This window comes from Somniosus microcephalus, chromosome 13 (assembly GCF_052327205.1).
Source record: "Somniosus microcephalus isolate GS21.2 chromosome 13, FLI_Smic_1.0, whole genome shotgun sequence".
In the NCBI taxonomy this organism is placed as follows: domain Eukaryota; kingdom Metazoa; phylum Chordata; class Chondrichthyes; order Squaliformes; family Somniosidae; genus Somniosus; species Somniosus microcephalus.
The window spans coordinates 181,441,569-181,463,736 of NC_140999.1; the positions used below are offsets into that span (position 1 = coordinate 181,441,569).

General features: G+C 45.4%; 1 protein-coding gene across 1 annotated transcript in view; it reads right to left on the reverse strand.

Moving 5' to 3' along the window:
• Positions 1 to 248: 248 nt before the first annotated feature.
• Positions 249 to 22,168, reverse strand: part of dhx35 (DEAH-box helicase 35) — a 75,294-nt gene continuing 53,374 nt past the window's right edge. Inside the window, exons 16-22 of the mRNA XM_086005723.1 lie at positions 19,039 to 19,133; positions 13,500 to 13,577; positions 10,683 to 10,812; positions 6,984 to 7,065; positions 6,168 to 6,239; positions 5,678 to 5,789; positions 249 to 1,096 (exon numbers count right to left, since the gene is read on the reverse strand). Of these exons, the coding sequence (XP_085861849.1) occupies positions 1,058 to 1,096; positions 5,678 to 5,789; positions 6,168 to 6,239; positions 6,984 to 7,065; positions 10,683 to 10,812; positions 13,500 to 13,577; positions 19,039 to 19,133 (608 nt within the window). The 3' untranslated portion in view covers positions 249 to 1,057. The remainder of the gene's footprint in view (positions 1,097 to 5,677; positions 5,790 to 6,167; positions 6,240 to 6,983; positions 7,066 to 10,682; positions 10,813 to 13,499; positions 13,578 to 19,038; positions 19,134 to 22,168) is intronic.

Consider the following 22,168-nt stretch of genomic DNA (forward strand, 5'->3'; position numbering starts at 1 on the left):
GGTCAAACCAAGAAATAGGAACGTGCAAATCGGACTGAACTGCCTGCGATTCAAGGGGAGGTGGGCCATAGGCTGGACACCCGTGCTGTAGGAAAAAACCCGTCTGGACACCTCTTCTATCAGCAACCTAGCCGAGAATGGAAATTCTCCTGATGTGGAAGGAAATGGTCTTGGACTCTGGTGCAATGTGGGCACATCTACACAAAACAACCTGAAAGAATTGTAAAGAGGGCACAGACCCACACAAGAACTTAAGACATGGATTTATTTGCCATATTTAAAAAAAAACTGATCGAAAGGAACATGTCATAGCCAGGAATGCTTACGATGTACAGAAACCAAGGCAACACACCCATTTACAACTGTTGCTGAAAGCACTATTCTTCACAGAAGAAGCTGAAGATTAAATAATGAACAAGAAAGTATGCAATTACTGTGGCATTGAACACCCACTGATCACTCTGGAAGCCCTGATTTCAGTACAGTACCTGGGTGTATTTATTTCCTAAGAGATAAGGTACTTTGCACTGGAGTCTGCAATGTTCTCACCTTCACAGCTTGGATACAGGATGAGTCGGTTCGAGACTATGTACACTGTATATAGATAGGTTGGTCTAAAAAGGGATGTTCAAGCTTTTTGTCCTGTTGACTAGATAAGTGTGCACCATGAAGGTTTAGGGACCACATATTGAGTGAGATTAAATCCATGCTCCCAATTAATTTGTACATATCTCACGTTGCTGATACTGAGTTAGGGTTTATGCTCAAATGAGGCAACAGTGCTAAAAACAGGCCTAACCAGCAAATGAGAGATATAAGCGTAAATTGAACTGAGTGCCTTGCCTTTGATGGTTAAGATTGCCAGGGCTTTGGACCTGCAGTTTGGACATCCCAACAAGAGCTCTGCTTTTAACTTTACTCAATAAATAATCTGATGGCATGAGCTGCGTCGAAGTTCATTCACAAACAGATGGGGGAAAATAAATACAATTTGGCTTCGCAAGTAACCGATTAACCCATCACTTGCAGGTGTGAGTGGAATTGCAGGAACAAACCATCAGGTAACTCGAGCTTTCTTTGCCATCTGAGAAATGGACTGAAAACAAACAACAATAAGAGAAACAAGATTAGCCGCATAGAGATTTACTTCTTCAAAAGTATTTTCTTCTGCCAGTTTCCCCCCCCCTTCTCTCTCTTGCAGGCAGTGGCTTCTGCTGGGTACGGTTCCATGGGTGCCCTCTAGTTCCTCACCCAAATGGCCGTTCTTCAGGTATGAACTGAGTGAGCATTAACAGGCTATTAACAGTGGGGCCATCACCTAGTCCGATTCTATCCCCACCCACCCAATACTTTCCAGTAGTGGGGTCGCTACATACATAGGATTACATAGAATATACAGCACAGAAACAGGCTATTCAGCCTAATCAGTCCATGCCGGCATTTATGCTCCACTCGAGCCTCCTCCCGTCTTTCCTCATCTAATTTTATCAGCGTAACCCTATATACCCTTCTCCCTCATATGCTTGTCTAGCCTCCCCTTAAATGCATCTATACTATTCGCCTCAACCACTCTCTGGGTAAAGAAGTTTCTTCTGAATTCCCTATTTGATTTCTTGGTGACTATCTTATATTGATGGCCTCTAGATTTGCTCTTCCCCACAGATGGAAACATTCTCTCTGTGTCCACTCTATCAAAAACCTTTCATAATTTTAAAGACCTCTATTAGGTCACCCCTCAGCCTTCTCTTTTCAAGAGAGGAGACCCAGCCTGTTCATCCTTTCCTGATATGTATAACCTCGCATTTCTGATATCATCCTTGTAAATCTTCTCTGCACCCTCTCCAGTGCCTCTATATCCTTTGTATAATATGGTGACCAGAATTGTACACAGTACTCCAAGTGTGGGCTAACCAAGGTTCGATAAAAATTTAGCATAACTTTTCAATTCTATCCCTCTAGAAATAAACCTTAGTGCTTGGTTTGCTTTTTTTATGGCCTTATTAACCTGCGTAGCTAGATGGCAATTAAGAGAGTGATTTTTTTCCCTCCCTGGCTGAGGGACCCCATGGCGAACAATTCATTCAATGTCTGAGGTACATCTTAAGACACTATGGGGGAGAAATTCGGTATCGCCCTGTTTGGGGCGCAATTATCGGCCAGGCGCAAAGTTTAGCGCCTGGCGCTAATTATTGTCTCCGACTGCAAACTTGGCTTCTATCGCCCCTGGAGGTGATTGGAGCGCTAAATCAGGCGCTACACACCTCTCTTAAGGCGCTAATGCTGAGGAGCGAGGCGCTACCTCAGAGCGTTGGCAAAGCTCATGTGATGTCAGTCAGCAATGGAACACAGACACACTGGCGCCGGCCAATTCTTAAAGGGGAGGGTCGATCTTGCTCTCCATCCACACCTTGCTCATTGCAGCCCTGAATCTCGGCCTGGAGAGACCTGTACATCAAATCTGCTGCAAAGAACAATGGAGAGTCCCAGGGAAAGAGCTCAGAGTGCAGCCCTCATAGTCTCTTCTAAATCGATGCAAGGAAGGTCAAATCAAAATGAACCTGCAAAGTGCTGCTCAGCATCCAAAACTCCTTCACACAGCATTGAATATCTCCAGAAGTCTTTCTCTCTCAATGCGTGGTGCAAAAATGTCGGCGACAAAAAAAGGTAGGAAGCGGTCGCCTTTAAATAGCGCTCCCCCAGTCCCTTCCCGACTGCAAAACGCTCCCCTCAACCTGTTGTTGTGTAGCAGGAGGCACCACTCAATATCCGGTCCGGGGCGCTACACGCTCAACTGACGTCAGGAGATCGTGGCCGTAGTGTTTAGTGCCACCGCAAAATGTCTGGTCAATTTAGCGAGCGGCGCAAACATCGCCGCGCCCGGGCGTTAGTTGCTTTGCGCTCCATTAGCGTCCTCGTAGGGTTCTAACGGGAAGCGCAAAGCAACCGAATTTTTCCCCCTATGTAAATGCAAGTTCTTTCTTTGATATCATGGACTGGGAACTTTCTGCTCTGTATGGTGGAGTTACATGATGCCTTTCCCAAAGGAGCCATTCTGTCATTCACGTAAATAAAAGAAATCTTTTCCCAGCTTCTATCTCCATTCTGAGTTCAACTTCACTGCTCTCAGCTGAGTGACAATGGGGTGCTACAGCTGGCTTCAGTGCACCTGGGTTAGGCAGGGCTCTCACTCTAGAATTTTATCCAGTGACTTCGGCTGGAAGTGCATGTGTGTGGTCGTTAGGTGAAGGCAGGATAGAGCGTGACCATGATGCCCCCCATAGTCCAATAGCCAGCCAACACTCATTGTCAAGGCTCACAGATGAAAATAAGGCCACTTTGACGAGGTACCGGAGGGTGCAATGTTCCCTGTACGCTGCGTTTTGTTCTGTGCAGCCCCTTTAAATTTCCGCGCATGGGTGGTGTTATAAATCTCATCATTCATCAAGAAACTACTCGTGAAATAACGCTGGACGGCCAGCTGGTGGCGCCGTCCAAGGAGTATAAATACTCGGGCGTCGGCCCCAGCTTGCCAGGGACATTTTGTAAGACAAGGAACTAGTGAAGTACAACTAGACCTCCATGTTCTGAAACAAGTTGATTAAAGCCTTGCTTTATATTCAAACCAAGTGCGTAGTGAGTTTTATCACGTCAGGTGGTATTTATAATGGAGAAGCCGGTGAGCTGCCTGTGTGGGACCTTTCCCATTACTGTGTGGCCACGCAGCTTAGAGAGAACTCTGGGAGGCTACCCTGTGTTTTTAATCGTACCCCAGCAAGAAGATAACTAAAATGCTTGAATGTTCATCCTGGTGACAATACTCAGTGACATTTGTATTTTGTTCCCCTTTTTCCTCCCATTTCCCCCCCCGCCTCCTTCAGGGGAACAATGGGCAAAACTGGGAAGCAAAAGGGCCAACCTTCCTCCCACAACCACCAACACAAAAAATAGGCTAACTGGTCCTTCATATTTTTTTCCATTTGTGGGATATTGCTGTGTGCAAACTGGATGCTGCACCTGCCTTTACAGAGCAGTGACCACACCTCAAAAGTAATTCATTGAATGTGAAGTGCTTTGAAACATACTGATGACATGATACGGCCTGACATTTGTTCCACTTTTGTATCTCACTATTTCTGAGTTTAGAAGTGGCATCATAAATCGCTCTTGTAACTTAATGGAATCTTGGCTTTTATTGCAAGGGGGATGGAGTATAAAAACAGGGAAGTCTTGCTGCAGTTATACAGGGTATTGGTGAGGCCACACCTGGAATACTGCGTGCAGTTTTGGTTTCCATATTTAAGAAAAGATATACTTGCTCTCGAGGCGGTTCAGAGAAGGTTCACTCGGTTGATTCCAGAGATGAGGGGGTTGACGTATGAGGAAAGGTTGAGTAGGTTGGGACTCTACTCATTGGAGTTCAGAAGAATGAGAGGCGATCTTATCGAAACATATAAGATTGTGAGGGGGCTTGATCGGGTGGATGCGGTGAGGATGTTTCCACTGATGGGTGAGACTAGAACTAGGGGGCATAATCTTAGAATAAGGGGCTGCCCTTTCAAAACTGAGATGAGGAGAAACTTCTTCACTCAGAGGGTAGTAAATCTATGGAATTTGCTACCCCAGAGAGCTGTGGAAGCTGTAACATTAAATAAATTTAAAATGGAGATAGACATTTTCCTAGCAGATAAGGGAATTAGGGGTTACGGGGAGAGGGCAGGGAAGTGGACGTGAGTCTAGATTCAGATCAGCCATGATCCTATTGAATGGCGGAGCAGGCCCGAGGGGCCGTATGGCCTACTCCTGCTCCTATTTCTTATGTTCTTATTACAGCCGAGCCTCTTGAATGTATGAAACATAGAAAAATACAAAGAAACATAGAAAAATAGGAGCAGGAGTAGGCCATTCGGCCCTTCAAGCCTGCTCCGCCATTCAATATGATCATGGCTGATCCTCTATCTCAATACCATATTTCCGCTCTCTCCCCATACCCCTTGATGCCTTTTGTGTCTAGAAATCTATCTATCTCCTTCTTAAATATATTCAGTGACTTGGCCTCCACAGCCTTCTGTAGAGAATTCCACAGGCTCACCACCCTCTGAGTGAAGAAATTTCTCCTCATCTCAGTCCTAAATGTCCTACCCCGTATCCTGAGACTGTGACCCCTCGTTCTTGACCCCCCAGCCAGGGGAAACATCCTCCCTGCATCCGGTCTGTCTAGCCCTGTCAGAATTTTATACGTCTCAATGAGATCCCCTATCATTCTTCTAAACTCTAGTGAATACGGGCCTAGTCGACCCAATCTCTCCTCATACGACAGTCCTGCCATCCCAGGAATCAGTATGGTGAACCTTCGCTGCACTCCCTCTATGGCGAGTATATCCTTTCTTAGGTAAGGAGACCAAAACTGCACACAGTACTCCAGGTGTGGTCTCACCAAGGCCCTGTAGAACTGTGGTAAGACATCCTTGCTCCTGTACTCAAATCCTCTTGCAATGAAGGCCAACATACCATTTGCCTTCCTAACTGCTTGCTGCCCCTGCATGTTTGCTTTCAGTGACTGGTGTACAAGGACACCCAGGTCCATCTTTATTATCCAAGCCAACTATTTTGTTTATGCAGCCCATCGATGCACTACAGGTGCTCTCTTAAACAGAACACCAAGTGGGTGGATACTTACAGTTCTTTGCTGATAGAAGTGCGGAGCTAACTCTATCAACCACGAAGACTCAATCGCGGTCACATCCCTCATGAAGTACTTGGATGTCTGGATGATCTCGTTGTACACAACCCTGATGGCATAGAGGCAGTTGGAATGCGACAATGAGGAGTTTAGAAATTCACAACTGTTATTTCACAAGTCGCTATAAGGTTTCCACACTCCACCCAAAAAATGAGCATTTACTATCCCAGATGTTGTGATCTGGAATGCGCTGCCTGAAAGGGCGGCGGAAGAAGATTCAATATTAACTTTCAAAAGGGAATTGGATAAATACTTGAAAGGGAAAAAATGAGCAGAGCTATGGGGAATGGGACTAATTAGATAGCTCTTTCAAAGAGCTGGCGCAGGCACGATGGGCCAAATGGCCTCCTTGTGTGCTGTAGCATTCTATGATTCTATAAGTTACATGAAAAAAATGACGTAATAATCGTCATGGAGTCAAACTTACCACTGTGGTTCCTTCTCACCATATAATACAGAAGTTGGGTGAATATGAAGCTCATAGTCATCTCGAATAGTCCTGTAAAAAAAAAAAAAGTCTTTCAGTTACTTTTCTTTTACAAATATGCCAATACATACAGTCTGTACTGGAGCATGTCACAATAAAAAGGTGTAGGATATATCAGAGTGCAGATTATTTTGTGAATTATAATGGAGAGTGCTGTAAAATGGACACCTCATTATAAAGCTGCTACAGAGGGTCATAGAAAGAATTTTGCTTCTCACTAAATCTCTCTCTTCTCCTTCTCACCCGAAGGTGCTGACTCTGCTCACCCAAGTGGCCATTATTTGTGTGTCAGTTTTGAAGACGCGTATTGGCAGGCAATTCAATCACAGGGGTACGAGAGCTGAGCCCAATCCTGACCTCGCCTGACAGTCACACATATGCACCTCCGGAGGGGTCACTGGATAGTGATCAGGAGCGGGTACTCTGTCCTATTTTCCCCATCTTAACTCTGAGAAGCAAAGGCTAATTGTAGCGATAAGGCCATTGTTGAGGCTTGAACGAAAAGTCTCACAGACTGGGTCTTTAAATATCTGGTTTTGTCATTAAAGACAGAGCCGTAAGCAGCATGTTTCACAAAGGGGTGTGGGATGGAGTCTGACGAAGAGAGTTATAATGAAGAGTACAAAGTGTTTCAGAGAGGAGTGAGCAGCATGTCAGATTGCTTTATAGTGACGGATGTTAGGTACATTAAAGAGGATTACAAGGTAATGAGAGGAAAGAATGAAAAACGTGTTGGTAAAACTGCCTCCTTGTTACCTGTAGAATCCGCTGTAATGAAACTTTGCAGCATTCGCGAAGAACCCTGAAACGATACATCGCAGGATGGGATCCGGGTCACCTGACGAGAGAACATGTAACACACAGGTCAGCTCTCATTTCAGACGGCTGTAGGAGCAGACTACTTTACTCATGTTCTGTTTCGGTTAAAGTATTACCATTAAAACTGGGACTGTGGAGAGGACTGGGTCTGGAGAGGGGGCTGCTGGGACAGGATGGTGGTGGGGGGGGGGGGGCCCTGAGACAGGAGGGGGGTTGCCTGGGACAGGATGGTGGGGGGGGGGGGCTGCTGGGACAGGATGGTGGTGGGGGGAGGGGCCCGGAGACAGGAGGGGGGGTGCCTGGGACAGGATGGGGGGGGGGGGGGGGGCGTGCCTAGGACAGGAGGGGAGCCTGAGACTGGAGCGGGCGGGCCTGGGGCTGGAACATAAGAACATAAGTAAGAGCAGGAGTCGGCCATACGGCCCCTCGAGCCTGCTCCGCCATTCAATAAGATCACGGCTGATCGTTGACCTCAACTCTACTTTCCCGCCCGATCTCCATATCCCTTGATTCCCCTAGAGTCCAAAAATCTATCGATCTCAGCCTTGAATATACTCAAAGACTCAGCATTCACAGCCCTCTGGGGCAGAGAATTCCAAAGATTCACAACCCTCCGAGTGAAGAAAGTCCTCCTCATCTCAGTCTTAAATGGCCTACCCCTTATCCTGAGACTATGCCCCCCAGTTCTAGACACTCCAGCCAGGGGAAACAACCTCTCAGTATCTACCCTGTCAATCCCCTTCAGAATCTTGTAGGTTTCAATGAGATCACCTCTCATTCTTCTAAACTCCAGAGAGTATCGGCCCATTCTACACAATCTCTCATCCTAGGACAGCTCTCTCATCCCAGGAATCAATCTAGTGACCCTTCGTTGCACCGCCTCTAAGGCAAGTATATCCTTCCTTAGATAAGGAGACCAAAACTGTGCCCAGTACTCCAGGTGTGGTCTCACCAAGGCCCTGTACAATTGTAGCAAGACTTCCTTACTCTTATACTCCAACCCCCTTGCAATAAAGGCCAACATGCCATTTGCCTTCCTTATTGCTTGCTGTACCTGCATGCTAGCTTTCTGTGTTTCTTGCACGAGGACACCCAAATCTCTCTGAACACCAACATCTGAAAGTTTCTCACCATTTAAAAAATATTGTTTTTCTATTCTTCCTACCAAAGTGAATAACCTCACATTTCCCTACATTATACTCCATCTGCCACCTTACTGCCCACTCAAAGTCTATCTATATCCCTTTGCAGACTCTGTGTTCTCCTCACAGCTTACTGCCCCATCTAGCTTTGTATCATCAGCCTGGGACTGGAGTGGGGCCTGGGACTGTGGAGAGGACTGGGACTGGAGGGGTCCTGGACAGGGACTGAGGTGGGCTGGAACTGGAGGGGGCTGGGACAGGCCATTGTTCTGACAGCAGCTTGTAATCATTAATTTCACCATTTTCATACAGGAAACTTTGTGCTATCCGGCACCGACGGGACCGAGCTGTTGCCGTCCCATCAAAACTGCTGGACAAACCAGCGCTAATGTTGAAACATACGGAGATTTTGAGCTCCGTATCTGGCAACAAACCCTCAACAGCTTCTAAACAGTCGGCCGTACCTTGTAAGCGTCTCTGTAGCTTAGTAACAGCTTCAGCGAGACCTTGCAGAGCCTGACTGGTGAAAAAAAAGCAACGAAAAGAAAAAAAAACTAACGAAACGGCTCCTGATTTTTGCCGGTGGCTCAAGCATTCTGGACAGTTAACCTCCGGATAAACCAAAGTTTCCTGTACATTGGAGCCAGTAGGGTTACATTTTGCAATAATCTATAGAATGTCAACAAATTTAACGGCTGAATACCATTTCATGATTTAATTCTTACATTATATGAATTAAGATACACATACGCAAGACCTTATACACTTCCACTTAAGGGTTGACATGTGGAACCTTTCTGTATCGTACTGCAGGGAGTTAGAGACTGACATGTGACCAGATTATCACGATCTCACAATTCTAATTAAAGTAATAGTGAAACATCCAATAAATTCCCACTCTGCACTATATTAATCTCTGATATGTCCAATGTCTCTCAGTCTGATATTGTAACACACTTTCACTACCTTGACCCAGAGAGTTAAACCAGGGATCTATTAGGATTACAGGTGCTTTCAGGGGCCAGTAGTGCAGTACATCGAAGCTTTGACCATGCTCAATCAGCTCCGATGGACGGGTCACATTGTCCGCATGCCCGATACGAGACTCCCAAAACAAGCGCTCTACTTGGAGCTCTGGCACGGCAAGAGAGCCCCAGGTGGGCAGAGGAAATGCTTCAAGGACACCCTCAAAGCCTCCTTGAAAAAGTGTAACATTCCCACCAACACCTGGGAATCCCTGGCCCAAGACCGCACAAAGTGGAGGAGAAGCATCCGGGAAGGCGCCGAACACCTCGAGTCTCTTCGCCGGGAGCAAGCGGAAGCCAAGCGCAGGCAGCGCAAGGAGCGCACGTCAACCCAAGCACCCCACCCACCCGCCCCTTCAACCACCGTCTGCCCCACGTGTGACAGAGTCTGTAGTTCCCGCATTGGACTCATCAGTCACCTGAGAACTCATTTTTAATGTGGAAGCAGGTCATCCTCGGTTCCGAGGGACTGCCTAAGAAGAAGAAGACATTGACTGCACCACAGACCGATGGTATGTAGCGATGCGCCTATAATTCACTGTACACAGTAAGTTCCTGATGTTAGTCCAGCTGTTGGGGTGAGGGAGGGGAAAGTAGCAGACAGAAGCCAGATGCTTCTCCACGAGGATAAAAAAAAACGCTACCCTGGATTTTTCTTATCAACCGGTTACATGGCGCTATTGATAAGAGCAAAAAAAAAATTCCGTTAAGAGGATTTCTCACTATTTAAACTGGGCCAAAGGCTGTCGGCTCCACTATTCCAAGTCCGAATAAATAAATTCAGCAACAGGCCCCCGTTAGCAGTGGAGAACCAAAAGCTTGTTGGCAGCAGACACAATCCTCTGACATAATTGCCACAGAACAAGTGCCGCCCCTTTTAACTGTTATTAACTATTGTTTTTGCACAGCCAGCCAACAGCACAACAAGAAGAACAATAACAAATTGCATTTATATAGGGTCTTTGATAAACGTCCCAAGGCGCTTCACACGAGCGTTATCAAACAAAATTTGACACCGAGCCACATACGGAGGGAGATATTAGGGAAGAGGTAGGTTTTAAGGAGCATCTTAAGGGATGAAAGCGAGGTAGAGAGGCGGAGAGGCTTAGGGAGGGAATTCCAGAGGTTAGGGCCTTGGCAGCTGAAGGCGTGGCCACCAATGGTGGAGCAATTAAAATCGGGGATGTTCAAGAGGCCAAAAATTAGAGGAGGGCAGATATCACAGAGGGTTGTGGGGCTGGGGGAGATTACAGATATAGGGAGGGGTGAGGTCATGGAGGGATTTGAAAACAAGGATGAGAATTTTTAAATCGAGGCGTTGATTAACCGGGAGCCAATGCAGATCAGCGAGCACAGGGGTGATGGGTGAACAGGATTTGGTGCGAGTTAGAAGCACAATATAAGGCCTTTAAACACGAAACTCAGTTGTGCCCAGTATAAGGAATTTCAAATACTCCACTGGTCCGTACCTTCGCTTGATTTCTTCGGCACTCTGAATTTGGACAGTAACTTTTTCAGTTGCTCCCGCACTGTTGTGGCTCGAACAAGTCCTCTGTAGTTTAAGAAATGTTTCTGGCACCACTGCGAGTTTTTATTGTGCTGCAACAGACAAAGAAAATATATTAATATTGACAGCGTCAACCTTTAACTCATCGTGGATAGCAGTCGCGCCACATTGCTCTAAAATAAAAAGAATTGAAGAACATAAGAAAGTAGGAATGGAAAACAGTCTCCTTTCTAGCTCTGTGAGATTAAAAAAATATTGAGAATGCTTAGCAGGTCAGTCAGCATCTGTAAAGAGAAAGTGTATCGAGTGCGAATCTTTCATCGGAACTGACGTCAGAACTAACCTGACTTCTCTTTACGGAGGGTAATGAGCCTGCACTGTATATCCAGCATTTTCTGGTTTTACTTTACAACAACAACAACTTGTATTTATATAGCACCTCGAATGTAGTAAAACGTCCCAAGGTGCTTCACAGGAGCGTTATAAAACTAAATTTGACACCGAGCCACATAAGGAGATATTAGGGCCGGTGACCAAAAGCTTGATCACAAAGGTTTTAAAGAGGGTCTTGAAGGAGCAACGAGAGGTAGAGAAGCGGAGAGGTTTAGGGAGGGAATTCCAGAGCTTAGAGCCTCGGCAGCTGAAGGCACAGCCACCAATAGTGGAGCGATTAAAATCGGGGATGCTCAAGAAGCCAGAATTAGAGGAGTGCAGATACTTCGGAGGGTTGTCGGGCTGGAGGGCATTACAGAGATAGGGAGGGGAGAGGCCATGGAGGGATTTGAAAACAAGGATCGAGGTGTTGCTTAACCAGGAGCCAATGTAGGCCTGTGAGCACAGGGGTGATGGGTGAACGGGACTTGGTGCGAGTTAGGACACGGGCAGCTCGGTTACATCCACTTTCAAGACTCAATTTGACCATCTTTCATCTCCTCTCGCAAGCCCATATTCCTCTACTCTCTACTGGATCACAAGTCTCTATTTTCCTGCTGAGGTCTTCACTGTTGTAGGTAGCATATCCATACCTCCTACAACGTGTTCAAAGGGTGGAAGTTGGGTTGGCACTTGGGAACAGGAGACTGGTTTCCTGTAGAATCCAGCTGATTTTTCCAGCTTGAGAGCATAGCGTGTCGCTGCCCCTTTTCAGTGGTGATGGTTAATGTTGGGACATTCCAATTAAAATGGGATTGCTGTGAGGTATGTTTGCATCACAACTCCAGGAACGAAGAGTTTGCTCGTCAGGTGTAGCACCCAACTTCCCTCCAATACAGTAACATCCCCTTCTCCTTCTATCCTTTGTTTGAATTAGAACAAATTCTGACCCAGTTATAATGAACCAGTGCGGACAGACAGCTGTGGTTATGCCGCTCACTCGCATCGCTAGTGCCTCAAAGGCAACAACAATTTGCATTTATGTAGCACCTTTAAAACGTCCCAAGGCACTTCACAGGAGCATTATCAAACAAAATTTGACAGCGAGCCACATAAAGAGATATTAGGACAGGTGACCAAAAGCTTGGTCAAAGAGGTAAGTTGAAGGAGCGTCTTAAAGGAGGAGAGAGAGGTAGAGAGGTTCAGGGAGGGAATTCCAGAGCTACGGGCCCAGGCAGCGGAAGGCACGGCCACCAATGGCGGAGTGATGAAGAGGCCAGAATGCAGGCACCTTGAGCTCTACTCACTGGTATCTGGCTGTCAGGGAGATATCCAGTCATTGAAGAAAAAAGCTTTTCAGTCAATGGATGAAAAAGGTACTGCAGCAAGCCACCTGGGGCAACCTGCACCATGCTGGCCTGGATTCTCTTGATATAAGCGACACTACATTTAAAAAAAAGGGATTTCCCCACCCATTTTTCTCCTCTCTCCTCCTGGAGGAATTGGCTTCACTGTTGGGATACGGTTCCACAGACACTCGCAGCCATCCTATATCTCACCCAAGTGGCCAATCTTCATGCGTGAGCCTAGACAGTGAGTGTTGGCAGGCTGTTTGACTCTGGGGAGCATCACCTCTGAGTCTGATCCTTTTCTCACACCCACATGCACTTTTCAGTAAGGGTGTCACTGGACAATAAACAGAAGTTGGGACACTGGTTGTCTTTTTACCCTTACCTAGCACAAGATCAGTTAGCTCAGCACAGACCTGGAATCAAATCTGGGGCCACCTGCTCTGCAAAGCTTAGTCCAAGCTCGGGCATTGACACTCCCAGTGCAGTACTGAGAGAGTGCTGCACTGTCGGAGGTGCCGTCTTTCGGGTTAAACCGAGGCCCCGCCTGCTCTCTAAGGTGTACGTAAAAGATCCCATGGCACTATTTCGAAGAAGAGCAGGGGAGTTCTCCCCGGTGTCCTGGCCAATATTTATCCCTCAATCAACATAACTAAAACAGATTATCTGATCATTATCACATTTCTGTTTGTGGGAGCTTGCTGTGCGCAAATTGGCTGCCACGTTTCCTATATTACAACAGTGACACCACTTCAACAAAAAAAAGTACTTCATTGGCTGTAAAGCACTTTGGGACTTCCGGTGGTCGTGAAAGGCGCTATATAAATGCAAGTCTTTCTTTCTTCTTTCTGTCTTTGACCCACAAGGCCATAACCGGAGCCCTAGTTCAGTGAATATTTCTATGAAATGAATACTCTAGGGCAAAGCTTTATATTAGTATTATGTCACAGTTTTGTTAAGTATAACATTGGCTCATGAGCACTTTCTATTGGTTTATGCATAGTATGATATCGATTCTGTAACTGCTGTGATCAAGACACGAAAGGCTGGATTCAAACCTTAATGAAAGCCTCATAGACGTTCAGCATTGTGAGATGATCTCCCTCAGCTACGGCAAACTTCCTGTGCTCTCTGGCCTTGAAGGGGAATTTAAAGAAGAAAACAGTAAGGTATACACCAAAGCACTGAAGCAAAATAAACCACAGGAACAGATAACACAGCCAAGCGAAAGCCTCTGCATCGCCACCCACCCCCACACGCACGCCGAAACACTCCGTGCTGGCCTGTATTCTTCCACTAACAAAACATGATTGTACACAAGTCCAGGCAGCTGATTATAGCAACCGTTACAATTTCAGGTGTCATACAGCCATTTCTCCGTGAACAATTTCACGGTGCTTCCGGTGAGTGGATCTTGTCCCTTAGGATTCAGAAGCTGTACCAGAAGCTGGTGATTATTATCTGAACGGCAATAGATTGGGAAAAGGGGAAGTGCAATGAGACCTGGGTGTCCTTGTGCTCCAGTCGCTGAAGGTAAGCATGCAGGTGCAGCAGGCGGTTAAGAAGGCAAATGGTATGCTGGCCTTCATAGAGAGAGGATTCCAGTACAGGAGCAAGGATGTCTTGCTGCAGTTGTAGAGAATGATACAGTACAGAAGGAGGCCATTTGGCCCATCGTGCCTGTGCCGGCTCTTTGAAAGAGCGATCCAATTAATCCCACTCCCCCCTGCTCTTTCCCCATAGCCCTGTAAATGTTTTCCCTTCAAGTATTTACCTCAATCTCTTTTGAATTATAATATTGAATCTGCTTCCACCGCCCTTTCAGGCAGTGCATTCCAGATCACAACAACTTGGTGTAAAAATCTGTCTCCTCATGTCACCTCTGGTTCTTTTGCCAATCGCCTTAAATCTGGTTTCTGTCCCTTCAGCCATTGGAAACGGTTTCTCCTTATTTACTCTCTCAAAATCCATCCTGATTTTGAACAACTCTATCAAATCTCCTCCTAATCTTCTTTGCTTAAGGAGAACAACCCCAGCTTCTCCAGTCTCTCCATGTAACTCAAGTCCCTCATCCCTGGTCCCATTCTAGTAAATTTCTTCTGCACCCTCTCCAAGGCCTTGACATCCTTCCTAAAGTGTGGTGCCCAGCGGAAGCCTAGCCAGTGTTTTATAAAGGCTTAGCATAACCTGCTTGCTTTTGTACTCTATTCCTCTATTAATAAAGTCAAGGATCCTGTATGCTTTTTTAACAGCCTTCTCAACTTGTCCTGCCACCTTCTAAGATTTGTGTACATACCCCCCGAGGCCTCTCTGTTCCTGCACCCTCTGTAAAACTGGACCATTTAGTTTATATTGCCTCTCCTCATTCTTCCTACCAAAATGAATCACTTCACACTTCTCTACATTAAATTTAATCTGCCACGTTTCTGCCCATTTCACCAGTCTGGCTACATCCTCCTGAAGTCTGTTACTATCCTCATTGTTTGCTACATTTCCGAGTATCGTGTCATCTGTAAATTTTGCCCTGGATCCCCAAGTCCAGGTCATTAATATATATCAAAAAAAGCAGTGGTCCGAATCAATGTTCACGTTAAGTTGCGCGGCCACGCAGCGGTCTGGAGGTCCCGCGCAGCCGGCTCACCGCCCTATAAATGGAATAAATGCGCATGCGCGGAAATTTGAATGGGCCGTGCAGCCCGTTAAAGGGGCCACGCACCTCAAAAAAAGAGGGAACATTGGTCCTAATACCGACCCCTGGGGAACATCACTGTTTACCTCCCTCCAGTCTGAAAAGAAACCGTTCACCACTACTCTCTGCTTTCTGTCCCTTGGCAGAAAATTGGGAGGGGGCGAGAGCAAACAGCACCTGATTTCTCGCCAAGCACTCACGGTAGCAGGGGATTAGCCCTACTTTAAATGTCAGTCTCTTACATATACATTAATAAAAAGGGAGACGCTGTCCCTTTAAAATCAGTCATCCACGGGGACGCGGTCCCTTTAATGAAAATCTCATAGAAAAAGAGAGCAGCTGTCCCTTTAAGAGAACCCCCACCACTCCCATATTTCTCTTAAAGTGCTTGAAATTAATAATTAAAAACACAGAAAATTAATATTAAAAAAATTAATTCACAGGCCTTGGTGAGACCACACCTTGAGTATTGTGTGCAGTTTTGGTCGCCTTATGGATTGGAGGGTAGCTAATGTTACACCACTATTCAAAAAAGGTGGTAGAGAGAAAACGGGGAATTATAGACTGGTGAGCCTGACATCGGTAGTGGGGAAAATGCTAGAGTCCATTATAAAAGATGTAATAGCAGAGCACTTGGAAAACAGTGACAGGATTGGACAAAGTCAACATGGATTTACAAAAGGTAAATCGCGCTTGACTAATCTGGAATTTTTTGAGGATGTAACTGGTAGAATAGATAAGGGAGAACCAGTGGATGTGGTGTTTTTGGACTTTCAGAAGGCTTTCGATAAGGTCCTGCAGAAGAGATTAACGTGTAAAGTTAAGGCACATGGGATTGGGGGCAAGGTACTGACTTGGATAGAGAACTGGTTGGCAGACAGGAAGCAAAGAGTTGGAATAAACGGGTCTTTTTCCGAGTGGCAAGCAGTGACTAGTGGGGTACCGCAGGGATCGGTCCTAGGATCCCAGCTATTCACAATATATATTAATGATCTAGACGAGGGAACTAGATGTAATATCTCCAAGTTTGCAGACGAAACAAAGCTGGGTGGGCGTGTGTGCTGTGAGGAGGATGCCAAGAAACTCCAGTATGATTTGGACAGGTTGGGTGATTGGGCAGATGCATGGCAGATGCAGTATAATGTGGATAAATGCGAGGTTATCCACTTTGGTGGCAAAAACAGGAAGGCAGATTATTATCTGAACGGCAATAGATTGGGAGAAGGGGAAGTGCAACGAGACCTGGGTGTCCTTGTGCACCAGTCGCTGAAGGTAAGCATGCAGGTGCAGCAGGCGGTTAAGAAGGCAAATGGTATGTTGGTCTTCGTAGCGAGAGGGTTCGAGTACAGGAACAAGAATGTCTTGCTGCAGTTGTACAGGGCCTTGGTGAGACCACACCTTGAGTATTGTGTGCAGTTTTGGTCGCCTTATCTGAGGAAGGATGTTCTTGCCATGGAGGGAGTGCAGTGAAGATTCACCAGACTGATACCTGGGATGGCAGGAATGACGTATGAAGAGAGATTGAGTCGATTAGGCTTATATTCGCTAGAGTTTAGAAGAATGAGAGGGGATCTCATTGAAACTTATAAAATTCTAACAGGACTAGACAGACTAGATGCAGGAAGGATGTTCCCGATGGCCGGGGAGTCCAGAACCAGGGGTCACAGTCTAAGGATAAGGGGTAAGCCATTTAGGACAGAGATGAGGAGGAATTTCTTCACCCAGAGAGTGGTGAACCTGTGGAATTCTCTACCACAGAAGGCAGTTGAGGCCAATTCATTAAATATATTCAAGAAGGAGTTAGATATATTTCTTAAGACTAAAGGGATCAAGGGATATGGGGAGAAGGCAGGGACAGGGTACTGAGTTGGGATGATCAGCCATGATCTCATTGAATGGCGGAGCTGGCTCGAGGGGCTGATTGGCCTACTCCTGTTCCGGTGTTCCTATTTCTGTAACCCACGCTTGCAGCATTAATGATTACCCTACTTGCGGTTATCTGCTCACTGAATTTAAGGGGGTCTTTTGCTACACGACCAACCTCACTCCAGAATGACATCATTAAATTTCGAGCAGAATTTACAAGATAAAATTAAAAACCTAATTTAATATAATGCAGTTAAATAAAAATATGAAACTCAAAAGTCTGACAAGTACTTATGGTGTTAGTTCTAAAAATATACATACAGTATGTTGAAAAAAGTTGGTAACAGATTAATTATCTTTCAAAAGAAGTTGTTGGCTTTGAAAAAAAAGTCTCTGTTACTTGTTGGAAAATGTGTTGAAAATTAGCTCAAAAAAAATCACACCATCCTATCATGAATATCTGATTTTGTTTAAATTCCCAAGCTTCCAGACATTCACAATAAACAATCACCTTGTTCAGATGACAACAAGCCTCTGCTATTTACAGTGATGAGCCCATTAGCAATTTAAAATCAGTAAATCACAAAAGACAAATGTCTGTTTCTTTAATTAAAACTGAAACAAAGCAAAATTCGTGACAAGCGCAATTATCGGGAAGATGATCAGGCTTTTTCCCTCCTGTAAAATGGAAATTATAGTTTGCTCCCATTTTTGACTAGAAGCTTTTATTCGAGAGCGAGCAGGGAAATTTAACATAATAAAAATCAGCAGGTAATGTATCGCACAATGTTGTGTGACTACCTTTTGGTCAGTAATTAATGGGACAAATGAACGACGTGGCAAAGTCTATGGGCCAGATGATTCTTTCTTCCTAGCTGAACGAACACAACTCTCAGTCCTGCTTTTACGTCCCCTGGGTATTGAGGAGGAAATTTATGGTGCTACATCGTGTGCAGAGACCAGTACACCCTTGTAAAATGAAACCGTGCAAATCCACAGGACGTGTCACGTGATGCTGTAATCCTTCAGCTGCCTGGTTTTACAGCATGTTGCCTCAACCTCAAACACACTAACCATGAAACATAGCACAAAGACAAGAAAAAAAGGATTCTTTTTTGCCAAAAAAAAAGGACCTAATTAGTGAATGTACACAAAATAACAAATGCAGGGCAGTGAGCATCAAATTATATTTATATAATAAAGCACAGAGACTTCATGGGTTGCGACGTGAGCTGAACCTCTTCTGTTACATGATAGCTTCAGAATAATTTATGGTGATGCCTCAATGTGAGCAGCCGAACCATAGAGACCAAGCAGGTTCTGGGTTCAATCCCTTTTTGCTGAGGTAGCTGATCTCAAGCTGGGAATGCTACTGTAGACCTCAGCGCCTTTATGCGAGCGAGGGGAAAATTTGTCCAGAGTGCTGCATGGACATTGGGTGAGCACAGAATTGAGCTTGGCTGTCTGTAGTGCCCTGCAGAGTCAAATAGCCTGCTGACAATCACTGCCAAGGTGCACACATGAGTAACGGACGAGGTGCTGGAGCATAACTGGTGCATGTAAAACCATACCCAGCAAGGAGCCAGTCCTTTCAGGAAAGGATAGAGGCGGTGTTGGGGGGAGAGGGCGTAATTGGTAATAAAAATAAACTTAAAATTCGTAAAATCATATCATTATAAGAGTCATAAAATCATATCATTATAAGCAAGACACCCAGAAATTGGTGGCGTACGGAAAAATGGTTTATGGAGTGAGTCAGACCTGTGTAACACACTCACCCATTATCACTCAGTCATTTGTCTTGTGATAAACAACTACGTACACAAAAAAATACCAAATTATATTATAGCTCTGTCCATTAAAACCCAATACCCATTCCTCTAGATAAAACGCCTGGTCCCCTAGGCTAGATTACTGCTTTGTTACGGTGCAAAGGCCAATCTGCTCTCAGGGATTCAATGTAGGGTATTATTTGGGTGGGTGGGTTGGGGATCGGGTGGTTGTGCCCCAAATGTGAAACTTTATAAAACTTCCAAACCTACCGCTGCAGCTTTCTGGTTTGGGGGCACCACAAACACGTTCTGTATCTGCATCATGGCCGCGATACTCAAGATCTCCTGTGAACACCCAAAGTTTCCTCAAATTAAAAGAAAAGGGACAAGATTAGCAACTGTCACCTGTGCATTGTGCATCTGTACTACTCACAATGTCACAAATGAATGTGCCAAAGATGACCATGTCTCTATTTAGAAAATATCCTTTCCTGCACATTCCGATTTCTCTCTCCCACACTCCGCACCATTTCTTGGCCAGCCAAAGTCAGCCCATCCTGCATGTTTCAATTGCACCTGGCAGGTTTTGTTACGTATGCGTGAAGAAACGGTTCACATTTTACTGTTCTGTACTGTAACCGAAGCAAAGTACTACCCCACAGTACAACCTGAAGGATCAAACCTTCCTCGCAAACAGTGGACAACCATCAACCGCCTCAGAACCGGTCATGGTCGATGCTGCCACCTTCTCCACAGATGGAAGATGAAAGCATCCCCCATCATGCGATTGTGGAGCTCCTAATCAGACCCTGGAGCACATCATTGAGCGCTGCCCTCAGAGGAAATTCACAGGCAGCCTACAAAATATCCACGCTGATACACCGGAAGCTTTGGCCTGGATATCCGACTTAGAGATTGACACTTGATTCGCTTTGCTACTACCATACGAAAGAAGACGACGACTCGCATAAAATTATGGAAATTGGGGGCAGTTTCTAAGTGGAAACTGAAACAAAGAAAATTGAAAACACTGTACAATCAAAATGTGCAATAGCTTGTTTCTGTGTTATAATTTCTATGTAATAAGTGATTGTATTTCTTTGAAGATAAAAAAATAGCTTAATCAAAAAAGATAAGGTTAAATTCTAAGCAGGTGACAATCGGCATACGCTGTACCTATATCAATTTATATTCACTAATGTATGTTTACCAATGCTTTTCAGTCCTAATGTTCTTATTAACTTGTATTGCATTCAGATTTACTAAATCCTGATGCAATATTGATGATTTGTTAAAAAGAAACAAGCTTATATCAAGTTTTTTTGTACACTGGGCTGCTGGGAGCCATGCTGTGCTAGGGAATGCCTGCTTTTCACTTGCTACCTCCCTCTAGCATCCCCCTCTCCCCCCGCGGTCTAATCAGGAACTCGGTGTGTGCCGAGTTTGGGCCGTACAGGCGAGGCTATAGGTCCTGAAATCCACACGCAATACCAGCTCTGTGCAACATCACTGTGTTTAGAGAGACTTCACCAGGCCTGAAAAAGTATCAGCCCTGCATTTTCAAACACCCACTCGCTCTCCATTCTTTATTTAGAAATGGATCTGGAGATAAGCATCCCTTGCAGTGGGACATGGTTGCACTAGACACATAGAATTTACAGCACAGAAACAGGCCATTCGGCCTAACTGGTTTGTGCTCCACTCACCCTACTTCATCACCTTCTATTCCTTTCTCCCTCATGTATGTGTCTAGGTATCACTAAAATGCATCTATGCTATTTGCCTCAACTACTCCATGTGGTACGAAGTTCCACATTTTAACCACTCTTTGGGTGAAGAAGTTTCTCCTGTGAAGCGCCTTGGGACATTTTTCTACGTTAAAGGCGCTATATAAATGCAATTTGTTGTTGTTGAATTCCTCATTGGATTTATTAGTGACAATCTTATATTTATGGCCCCTAGCTTTGGACTCCCCACCTGTGGAAACCATCTTCTCCACGTGAACCCTTCATAATTTTAAAGCCCTCCATTAGGTCACCCCCTCAGCCGTCTCTTTTCTCGAAACGGATAGGATGCAATTCAACAGCTGGTTTGGCCATCTGTAGTGATGGTGAGAGAGCGAGCAACAACTTGACAAAAAAAATAACTAACAAAGGACAAATCAGCAGTGTCTGGCTCAGAATGTCTTTGCAGCCCGCCCCCATTTTGTTTTCCATTGACTGCGAAACGGGCAGCCGACCTGATCCCATCAGTTTCCTGCCAGGTAGGGTTAGATTAAAATTATCTCCATAATGTCCGCACCTGTCAAATGAGCAATTCTCATAAAGAGTGATTAATTTCCTCCAGGCAGGCTGGTCAGTGCCAACAACGGGAGCCATGTGTGTTACTTGTTAAGCAATCCACCTCAACAGGGCCCGGCAACCCCCCTTTGAAGTGACGCTACAACACATTAGTCAAGGCGGGTCTTTCCTTTGAGATGGAAAAACCAGACAGTCCTTCTACAACAACAACAACAACTTGCATTTATATACAGGAAGCTTTTTTTTATCCGGCACGGACGGGACCGACGTGGTGCCGGTTCATCAAAAATTCCGGAAGCAACAAACCCTGTTGCTTAGCAACAGGGTCAGAACAATGGCCACAAGTTGCAAGTGTCTCTGTAGCTTAGCAACAGCTGCAGCCACACCCTTGCACAGCAACAAATGGAGGAAGGCAAGTAATAAAAGTTACCTGAACCTACTCCTGAATTTTGCCGGTTAACCGAGATTTCCGGTTATTTAGGTGCCGGTAAATTGAAAGTTTCCTGTAGCACCTGCAACGAAGTGAAACGTCCCACGGCGCTTCAAAGGAGCGTTAATCAAATACTATTTGATACCAAGCCACATAAGGAGATATTAGGAGAGGTGGCCAAAAGTTTGGTTAAAGAGTTAGATTTTAAGGAACGTCTTAAAAGCAGCGAGAGGTAGAGAGGCAGAGAAGTTTAGGTCGGGAACTCCAGAGCTTAAGGCCTAGCTGAAGACACGGCTGCCAACGGTGGAGTAATTAAAATCGGGGATGCACAAGAGGCCGGAATTGGAAGAGCGCAGAGATCTCGGAGGGTTGTTGGACTGGAGGAGGTTTCAGAGATAGGGAGGGGCGAGGTCATGAAGAGATTCGAACATGAGGCTGAAAATGTTAAATTCGAGGCGTTGCTGGACTAGGAGCCAATGTAGGTCAGTAAGGACAAAACCACAAGTTTAAGTCAGTAGGGTGAACAGGAATTGGTGCGAGTTAGAATACGGGCAGTAGAGTTTTGGATATGCTGAAGTTTACAGAGGGTGCAAGGTGGGAGGCTGGTCAGGACAGCATTAGAATAGTCGACCTTTAATGTAGTAAACATGTCCCAAAGGTGTTTCACAGG